Source organism: Haliotis asinina, chromosome 5 (genome assembly GCF_037392515.1).
Source record: "Haliotis asinina isolate JCU_RB_2024 chromosome 5, JCU_Hal_asi_v2, whole genome shotgun sequence".
Lineage (NCBI taxonomy): Eukaryota > Metazoa > Mollusca > Gastropoda > Lepetellida > Haliotidae > Haliotis > Haliotis asinina.
The window spans coordinates 78,590,445-78,601,842 of NC_090284.1; the positions used below are offsets into that span (position 1 = coordinate 78,590,445).

The window sequence follows — 11,398 nt, forward strand, 5'->3', positions numbered from 1 at the left end:
GTACTAGACACATGAGACAGTACATCCACCATCACCATCACCCTGTACTACACACTTCAGTCAGAACACACACCACCATCATCACCCAGTACTAAACACATGAGACAGTACACCCACCATCACCATCTTCCTGTACTACACACTTCAGACAGTACACCCACCATCACCATCCCCCTGTACTACACACTTCAGTCAGAACACACACTACCATCATCACCCAGTACTAGACACATGAGACAGTACACACACCACCACCATCACCCTGTACTACACACTTCAGACAGTACACCCACCATCACCATCACCCTGTACTACACACTTGTCAGAACACACACTACCATCATCACCGAGTACTAAACACATGAGACAGTACACACACCACCACCATCACCCTGTACTACACACATCAGACAGTACACACACCACCACCATCACCCTGTACTACACACTTCAGTCAGAACACACACCACCATCATCACCCAGTACTAGACACATGAGACAGTACACCCACCATCACCATCACCCTGCACTACACACTTCAGTCAGAACACACACCACCATCATCACCCAGTACTAGACACATGAGACAGTACACACACCACCATCACCCTGTACTACACACTTCAGTCAGAACACACACCACCATCATCACCCAGTACTAGACATATGAGACAGTACACCCACCATCACCATCACCCTGCACTACACACTTCAGTCAGAACACACACCACCATCATCACCCAGTACTAGACATATGAGACAGTACACCCACCATCACCATCACCCTGCACTACACACTTCAGTCAGAACACACACCACCACCATCACCCTGTACTACACACATCAGACAGTACACACACCACCATCACCCTGTACTACACACTTCAGTCAGAACACACACCACCATCATCACCCAGTACTAGACACATGAGACAGTACACCCACCATCACCATCACCCTGCACTACACACTTCAGTCAGAACACACACCACCATCATCACCCAGTACTAGACACATGAGACAGTACACCCACCACCACCATCACCCTGTACTACACACTTCAGTCAGAACACACACCACCATCATCACCCAGTACTAAACACATGAGACAGTACACCCACCATCACCATCACCCTGTACTACACACATCAGACAGTACACCCACCATCACCATCACCCAGTACTAAACACATGAGACAGTACACCTACCATCACCATCACCCTGCACTACACACATCAGACAGTACACCCACCATCACCATCACCCTGTACTACACACATCAGACAGTACACACACCACCATCATCACCCTGTACTACACACATCAGACATTACACACACTACCATCATCACCCAGTACTAGACACATCGGACAGTGCACTCATCAGCACCGTCACCCAGTACTAGACACATGAGACAGTACACCCACCATCACCATCACCCTGTACTACACACATCAGAGGGTACACAAATCACCACCAATTTCCACTTTCAAATAATTAATAAGAATTTTCTCCGAAAATGAAAATGATAACTTTCACGCCATTTATCTTCAGCAACGTAACTGGATGTGTAATTCTAGTTTCCTTGAGACTTGTACTATCTGCACTAAATATCCTTCACTCCCAGTGAGCTTCCAACAGCTATCGACAGATTTTCTTTCATTTATACACCCGTGTTAAACCCGTGGTTAAGAAAGATCCAATCACACCTGATATTTTGTTAAAGTTGGTAAATACCTTTGGCGGAAGCAATGCTACTTTGCTAGATTTAGGTTCTTGTCAATGTCTTTGCTCTCATATTCAGGATTTTTCAGATTTTCCAAAGTTGTGACTATTAAAAGAAATGACATTACCCGTGAAAAGGATAAAAAAAATGGCTGTATAAGCAGTGCAAGTAAAACTGACGTTTACAGAGACGGGAGAACTGTTTTGATCTCTGTTACTAGTTCTCCGACATGTCCAGTTACTATGTTAACGAGGTACCTAAAGGCAGCAGATATTGTAGATTATATATTTAGACAGCTGTGTTAGTAAATCAAAATGCAAATTGAAAGGGAAATCTCCGCTCTCCTACACTAGAGCTAGAGAAATATTCCTGGAAAAAATAAAGTTCATCGGTGTAGATACTTCCAAAATCGGACTGCACGGGTTTCGCTCAACGGGAGCCAGTGCGGCGGCTGACGCCGGTGTACCAGACAGACCGTTTAAGAGACACGGCCGTTGGGCCTCGGTGACAGCGAAAGACAGTTACGTGAAAGGCGATATCAATTCATATCTCCTAGTGTCTGCGAATTTGGGAATTTGAATGTTTTTGGTGTGGCAATGTTGAAAGTGCAGTTGGTTTTGCATCAACAGGCCCGTTCGTTTATATCGAGGCGCGGTAGACAGCTCCCTGTATTACGAGTATGTGTACTTGGGAAATAACTTATGTTCGTTTGAGCGAAGCGAAGTAGAACACAAATAAATTTGTCTAGGGTAAATACGGTAGTCAAAGCCGACTGCCGTGGATGCAGGTGACGCGTTGCTAAGGCGAATAGCTTTGCCTTGGTTTTCATGTTGATTTGACCAAACCTGGGGCGATTTGACCTAAAATCTGGGGTATTTTGACCGAATTTGCTGGGGCGTTTTGTCGCTGGGGCGATTTGACTGGCGCCCGTTAGAACTTGACTGTCGAGAGGTTGTCTTTTTGACATACTATCGGTATATTTGAAATATAACTCGCTAATTGGTAGGCTGCATTTGCAACGCCTATTGATAGTTTGTTGCTTTAGGCATATATATACCGACTATACTGTTGCGAACAGTGTATCAGCTGTATACGTTTGTGCAAAACAAAAATAGAATTAAAGTGAAAATCGATTGGTTACAGTGTTGAGTGTTTACATTAAAGAACACTGCGCAACATAAGTCTCTCTACTGTTCACACTGACATCACACTACACAAAAACACTACACTATACCTTGTCACTATATTACACAGTGTCTGTAGTGTTCACACTGACATCACATTACACACAAACACTGCACTACACTTTGTCACTATATATTACACAGTGTCTCTAGTGTTCACACTGACATCACACTACACACAAATACTACACTACACCTTGTCACTATATTACAGTGTCTGTAGTGTTCACACTGGCATCACACTACACACAAACACTACACTACACCTTGTCACTATATTACACGGTGTCTGTAGTGTTCACACTGACATCACACTACACACAAATACTACACTACACCTTGTCACTATATTGCACAGTGCCAGTAGTGTTCACACTGACATCACACTACACACAAACACTACATTACACCTTGTCACTATAATGCACAGTGACTGTAGTGTTCACACTAACATCACACTACACACAAACACTACACTACACCTTGTCACTATATTGCACAGTGTCTGTAGTGTTCACACTGACATCACACTACACACAAACAATACACTACACCATGTCACTATATTGCACACTGTCGTTCCACTACCAACACTAATGATATTGTTCGTGCTGCTCCAGAAGGAAGCAAGACAAGGAAGAGACACACGTGTAATGAATGTACACAGTATATTGAGGGCTTCTGGTTGCATGTTGTACTTGGCTGTAAAGCAAGGAAGTATCCCAGTTGTTCGCAAGTCCAACCCAACCTCATCTATCAAACCCTTAACCGGCAGTCTCGTGTCGGCTACAGGAAGAAGGCGAGTGCCCTGGATAATGATTACTGAAAAAGCTACAGTCCTACGTAAGCTCTGCAGCATCAAATTGTTTTATTAAGAGATTATTTACGGCTGTCCTTTTGCAGAGCAGTATGATCTATCTCATGCCACACTCCACATCTTGGAGGGACTAAGGAAAGAAATACTAATCTAATTCCATTCCTCGGTGTCTTTGTGATGTAATGGAGGTCAAGTTCCCACCAAGTCGTAATTGTGATGTAATGGAGGTCAAGTTCCCACCAAGTAGTAATTGTGATGTAATGGAGGTCAAGTTCCCACCAAGTAGTAATTGTGATGTAATGGAGGTCAAGTTCCCACCAAGTAGTAATTGTGATGTAATGGAGGTCAAGTTCCCACCAAGTAGTAATTGTGATGTAATGGAGGTCAAGTTCCCACCAAGTAGTAATTGTGATGTAATGGAGGTCAAGTTCCCACCAAGTAGTAATTGTGATGGGAAAGCATTCATATATCCCGACTGTTCATATCAACCTCAGACAATCTGATGATAACGGTATATATGTATCCTTTGTAGTGTGCATACCAACCTCTAGCAATGCGATGATAACAGTATATATGTTCCCATTGTAGTGTACACATCAACCTGTGTTTTTGTTGATGTGATCACCGTCGCTTTACCCCTAACCTCTGACCTCATGGAAGATCGATACTTCTGATCAACTTTACAGATCAATGAATGAATGCATCAGCGGCCGGTGCTGTCTGTGGCAGCGGTCATAGTCCGCGGAGTTTATCTGTGCTGTTGAGGAAGAAATACTCCACTTGAATTATCACAGACAAGCAGCTCACACTAACCATCTGGTCGACATAAATAATGTTTTTGGGAAACACAAAGGAAGAAGAATTAAGCTATGGTTTATAGTTATGGGATTCAACACGTCTGGCATGCTGTCTTGTTAGCTGCTGAAATAATCCGGGAAGGCAGTTAGTTGAAGAGAACAGTAACTAATTGTGGCGCTTCTCCTCCGTCAACTGTGGGGGCTGGTAACATTGGCCCCATCTGAGACGTCATCCCTCAGCACCACAAGCATTGCTCCATTGTGATATCATTCTCTGCATTACAAGCCTTGTGCCGTTTCGTGATATCATTCTCTGCATTACAAGCATTGTGCCGTTTCGTGATATCATTGTCTGCATTACAAGCCTTGTGACGTTTTTCTCAGGACTGCAAGCATAATGTTCCGTGTCATGATATCATTCTCATCATTGCAACCGTGATACTGTGTCATGATATCCTTCCCATGGCAATGTGAACCTTCTGTGGTTGATTTCCCGGTACTATCCCACCCAGGGCAATGTGAACCCTGTGTGGCGGATCTCACGGTACTATCCCTCCCATGACAATGTGAACCCTGTGTGGCTGATCCCACGGTACTATCCCTCCCATGGCAATGTGAACCCTTTGTGGCTGATCCCTCGGTACTATCCCTCTCATGGCAATGTGAACCCCGTGTGACTGATTCACCGGCACTGTCCCTCTCATGGCAATGTGAACCGTGTGTGGCTGATTCCACGGCACTGCCCCTCCCATGTTACAGTGTGAACCCTGTGTGGCAGACCCCCCGGTACTATTGGAAACTGAACCTTGTATTGCTGAAGCCCCGGTGCTACCCCTCATATGGTAATGTGAACCCTGTGTTTCTGATTCCTCAGTAATATCCCTCCAGTTGTCATACAAGTCCTGTGTTTAGCTGATCCTGGAGAGGCCAGCTGGAACAGCCCACACAACACAGTACTGATCATATTTACACATTACAGTCAGAAAACACACAGCTTCAAACGTCTCTATCAATAAGTTCCCCTCTAAATCACACTTGGGATATAATTGGTTGTTTTTCTGCATTCTCATAGATATGGAGGGATATTTATCAAGTTGGCCGTCTAACGGCTGAAACTGATACCTCTCTCCAAGAGGTCGCTCAAGAGAAAGAACGATCACTTTTAATAATCACAAAAATATCTCGTAGCCCAGAGACATCGATAACAAGGAAAACGTATTTTCATACGACTTAGTTCCTGTCTCCAACGCGTCAGTTATGTAGTTGAAGATGTGGCTGCCAAGACAGGCTGTCGCTGCGTCATCTATCCTGTCTTAGAACAACGCATTGTCTCCAGTTCGCTTGTCGTTTTTCTTATGTGAGCAAGTTTTTCACGTTAAAGATCAAAGGGAATCCCACATGTAGATCATTAACTCTCACCCATCTCATTCGGTTGGCTCAGCAAATTGAAACCTTAATGTCATATATCTCTCCGGGAGTAGGAACACGTACCTTCCTGCAGGAACCATTGTCTCGGGAATCTTAGTCCCAGGGTAATGGTTACCAGTAACTGACATAATAGGGCAGTGTAAGAGGACAACCGTACCGATTAACCGATGCCCTAAGTAGCACAAAGAATATCCTTAGGCCAATTGTGTTCAGTAACTAGTTTTCTTGAACAACAGAGCTCACTAAGTAGTTCTCTGGGATAGTGGAGATCAGTAACTAGTTCTCTAGATCAGTGGAGATCAGTAACTAGTTCTCTAGATCAGTGATCAGAAACTAGCTCTCTAGATCAGTGTAGATCAGTAACTAGTTCTCTAGATCAGTGGAGACCAGTAACTAGTTCTCTAAGATCAGTGGAGATCAGTACCTAGTTCTCTAAGATCATTGGAGATCAGTAACTAGTTCTCTAAGATCAGTGGAGATCAGTACCTAGTCCTCTAAGATCAGTGGAGATCAGTACCTAGTCCTCTAAGATCAGTGGAGATCAGTAACTAGTTCTCTAGATCAGTGTAGATCAGTAACTAGTTCTCTAGATCAGTGGAGATCAGTAACTAGTTCTCTAGATCAGTGGAGATCAGTAACTAGTTCTCTAAGATCAGTGTAGATCAGTAACTAGTTCTCTAGATCAGTGGAGATCAGTAACTAGTTCTCTAGATGAGTGGAGATCAGTAACTAGTTCTCTAGATCAGTGATCAGAAACTAGTTCTCTAGATCAGTGTAGATCAGTACCTAGTTCTCTAGATCAGTGGAGACCAGTAACTAGTTCTCTAAGATCAGTGGAGATCAGTAACTAGTTCTCTAAGATCAGTGGAGATCAGTAACTAGTTCTCTAAGATCAGTGGAGATCAGTACCTAGTCCTCTAAGATCAGTGGAGATCAGTACCTAGTCCTCTAAGATCAGTGTAGATTAGTAACTAGTTCTCTAGATCAGTGGAGATCAGGAACTAGTTCTCTAAGATCAGTGGAGATCAGCAACTAGTTCTCTAGATCAGTGGAGATCAGTACCTAGTTCTCTAAGACCAGTGTAGATCAGTAACTAGTTCTCTAGATCAGTGTAGATCAGTAACTAGTTCTCTAGATGAGTGGAGATCAGTAACTAGTTCTCTAGATCAGTGGAGATCAGTAACTAGTTTTCTAGATCAGTGGAGATCAGTAACTAGTTCTCTAGACCAGTGGAGATCAGTAACTAGTTCTCTAGATCAGTGGAGATCAGTACCTAGTTCTCTAAGATCAGCGGAGATCAGTAACTAGTTCTCTAGACCAGTGGAGATCAGTAACTAGTTCTCTAGACCAGTGGAGATCAGTAACTAGTTCTCTAGATCAGTGGAGATCAGTACCTAGTTCTCTAAGATCAGTGGAGATCAGTAACTAGTTCTCTAGATCAGTGGAGATCAGTAACTAGTTCTCTAGATCAGTGGAGATCAGTAACTAGTTCTCTAGATCAGTGATCAGTAACTACATCTTTGATAGGCATTCTAGAAGTTGAGTAGATGAACAATGAGGACTATGATTTATGGATATACAACTTCTTTTATTCAGTGAGTGCGACGTTTCGACATAGATACTAATGTCGTTGTCAAGCAAATGGTACAGGGTAATGCACTGTGGAGGAATATATACATGAATTGTTGGTACAAGGATGAGAAGACGATGAGTTGTTTATACAATTGGGAATGCCAGAAGTAATAAGGAGTGGTGGGCGGTAAGGTCTTTGTTCAGCTGCTGGTAGGTGTCACTCAGCATGTTGTTGGTGAGAGTCAGGAAGTCTGAAGCGTAAAGTATGACAGCGACTCTTCCTTTGTCGGCTGGGGCGAGTGTGATTTTAGGGTCAGCTCTCAGTTACCTCAGGATCTCCCTTTCCTACTCGCCCCACTAGGAACGACAGCCAAATCGTTCATAGCAGACTCCACCGAATTCTGCAAGAAGATCAGCACCCTCCAGGAACCCGGCCAACTACTCAGCTATGACGTCGTGGATTTATTCACCAATGTTCCCCGTGGAGAAGCCCTCACCATAATCAAGTCCAGAGTACAAGATGCCCACTCCACCCTTCACACCCACCTTTCTCCAAACAGTATCATCGACCTCATCAACGCCTGCATCAGCTCTACATATTTCACCTGGCAAGACAAGATCAACCAACAGACCCATGGCCTCCCCATGGGTTCACCCCTACCACCACTCATCACTGAAATCTGCATGACCCCCCTTGAAGAGTCAGCACTCCTGACATCCCCCATCCAACCAACCTGCTGGTACCGAAAAGTTGACGACACCTTTGTCATCCTTCCCCGATCTGACGACCCCACCATCCTTCTCCATCATCTCAATGCCCCAAACCCCCGGATGCAGTTCACGATGGAAACAGAGACAGACATGTACTGGATGTACTGGTCCAGAGAGAAAACCACACCCTCACCACAAGCGTATACCGCAAGCCAACGCACACCGACCAATACATCCACTTCTCCTCCTGCCATCCCATCCAAGTCAAGAGCGGCGTTATCACAACCCTGACCCGTCGTGCCAAACCCATCTCCTCTACACCTGAACTACTCGAGATCGAGCTGGACCACCTCAGCCATGCCTTTACAACCTGTAACGAATACCCACCGTCCTTTGTCAACCTGACCATCAAGAGCGCCCTCCATCCAACCACCAAGAGCCCCAGTCAGCAATCAGTTCCCTTCACCATCAGCATCCCGTACATTGGATCAACTAGCCAGCACATCCGCAGACTCCTGAAACAACAGGCCAGCATCGACGTCACCTTCCAAACAGGCAACACCATCCAAAACCTCCTGCAAGTAACCGGCAGGCCCGTAGCTTCCCAGAAACCAGGACCAGCAGGTGTAGTGTACCACACTGAATGTGACTGTGGCGACTTCTATGCTGGTGAAACCTCCAGACCCCTCATCAACAGACTCAAGGAACACCAGACCTCAGTTACTAAACAGGACTCCAAATCAGCCATTGCCGACCACATCAGAGACCACCCAAACCACCCAATCAACTGGAACAACTTCAAGATCTTAGAAAAGAACCAGTCAGACGACAAAATCCGCAAGCTACTAGAGACACTCCACATCATGAAGATTGAACCAGCGATCAACAGAGACGAGGGCTACCAAATCCCACTCGCATATCATCACTTGATAAAATAATTCTGTACTTCAATCCACTTTGTTATAACAACACTCTACTGGCTTCCAATCCCCTGTACACCACTCCTTATTAACTTCTGGCTTCCCATCAGCTTGTGTACATCAACCCCATTAATTGTATAAACAACTCATCCTTGTATCAACAATTAATGTATATATTCCTCCACAATGCAATACCCTGTACTATTTGCTTGACAACGACATTAGTATCTATGTCGAAATGTCGCACTCACTGAATAAAAAAAGTTGTATGAACCATAAATCATAGTCCTCATTGTTGATCAGTAATTAGTTCTTTATGACAATAGTGCTCAGTAACTAGTTCTCTAGGACAGTAGAGCTCAGTAACTACTAATCGAGGACAAAGGTGCTCATTGACTAGGTCTCCAGGACAGTGGAGCTTAGTAACTCGCTCTCGTGAACAGTGGTTCTCAGTAGCTAGTTCTCTATGGCAATAATTCTCAGTAACTAGTTGTGAAAGAAAATGGTGTTCAATAGCTAATTTTCTATTAACTAGGTAACTAGTTCTCTGGGTTGGTGTCCAATAACTGGTTTTCTAGGAAACGGGTGCTCAGTAACGTGTTCTCTAGGACAACTGTTCTTTGAAACAGTTCACTGGGACAATGATGGTAAGTAACATGTAAGCCATTACACAGTCACTAATTAACCAGGAAATAGGAAATGTTTTCCTGAAAAACAGTGGTATTGGAAAGGATTTCCCATGTGAAATTTCAGAATGAGACATTCTGGCATTTGCTTGATGGTGTGTTTCGCTATCATGCGAGTTCAGTTGAAAACAATGGGATATGCGAAAGGTGTCAAATTGTAAGAATGAAGATTTTATGGATATCAACTTCTTTATATGAGAACACAACGTTTCGGAGTTAATGCTTACTCCTTCATCAGGTGATTGAGAATGGGGTACAGAGCTATATTTATATGTACAGGTAAAACAATAAGAAAGTAACAAGTGAAATGAATTAACGAAAGCTGGAAGCCAGTATAAACAAGCGCTGATTGGAACCCGACAGTTATGACAACAATGATAGAAGCCAATGGTAATACATTACAGATGATGGGATATGTTTACATGACACAGGTAGGGGGTAAGGACGATGTACATGATTGGGGAAAAGGATGGAAGCCAATGGTGGATGATGTTTACATAACACATAATTGGGGATTAAGGATGATGTACATGACTACATGAGGGTTGATGGGCATGTTTACATGGGGGTTGATGATGTACAAACACAAGTAGATGAGGACGTACACGGGTAGATTGGCCATCTCTGAACACATTCTCAAGAACCCTGGACATTCAATCCGATGGGAGGACACTAGGATACTATCTACCAACAACAACTGGCGCCAAAGGAAACTGCAAGAAGCCATCGAGATCCGGAGACAGAAACCAGCAATCAACCGTGACCAAGGAGTGTACCTACCAAGTGCCTGGGACTTATTGATAAATTAATTTCATCTATCTGTGTACATTCTATCTATGTAATTCATGTATAGCCAATCTACCCGTGTACGTCCTCATCTACTTGTGTTTGTACATCATCAACCCCCATGTAAACATGCCCATCAACCCTCATGTAGTCATGTACATCATCCTTAATCCCCAATTATGTGTTATGTAAACATCATCCACCATTGGCTTCCATCCTTTTCCCCAATCATGTACATCGTCCTTACCCCCTACCTGTGTCATGTAAACATATCCCATCATCTGTAATGTATTACCATTGGCTTCTATCATTGTTTTCATAACTGTCGGGTTCCAATCAGCGCTTGTCTATACTGGCTTCCAGCTTTCGTTAATTCATTCCACTTGTTACTTTCTTATTGTTTTACCTGTACATATAAATATAGCTCTGTACTCCCATTCTCAATCACCTGATGAAGGAGTAAGCATTAACTCCGAAACGTTGTGTTCTCATATAAAGAAGTTGATATCCATAAAATCTTCATTCTTATGCATTTCACTTCTAAATGCCCTTCAAAGACGTGTCAAATTGTAGCTTCTCGTGTATCTCTGAGAGAATATAAGCTCCTCAATAAAGAGACAGACGATTCATAACACTGTGTGATTCCTTTAGCTCTGTCGAAGCTCAACCGATTGGGTTGGAATGGTTAATGTGTGATTTAGCTCACTTCTTTACACTTCTACTGTGAATATGTGCCCCAGCCCATTGGTTTCCACGCCAACTGTGAATG

The 11,398-nt window shown here is 43.6% G+C and overlaps 1 protein-coding gene across 1 annotated transcript; it reads left to right on the plus strand.

Annotated features, from left to right (window-relative positions):
* The first annotated feature begins 3,911 nt into the window (after positions 1 to 3,911).
* LOC137284052 (uncharacterized) lies at positions 3,912 to 9,175 on the plus strand. Its single transcript, XM_067815707.1, has 3 exons — positions 3,912 to 4,167; positions 7,888 to 8,276; positions 8,411 to 9,175. The coding sequence occupies exons 1-3, from the start codon at positions 3,912 to 3,914 to the stop codon at positions 9,173 to 9,175; spliced, it is 1,410 nt and encodes a 469-aa protein (XP_067671808.1).
* The last annotated feature ends 2,223 nt before the right edge of the window (positions 9,176 to 11,398 follow it).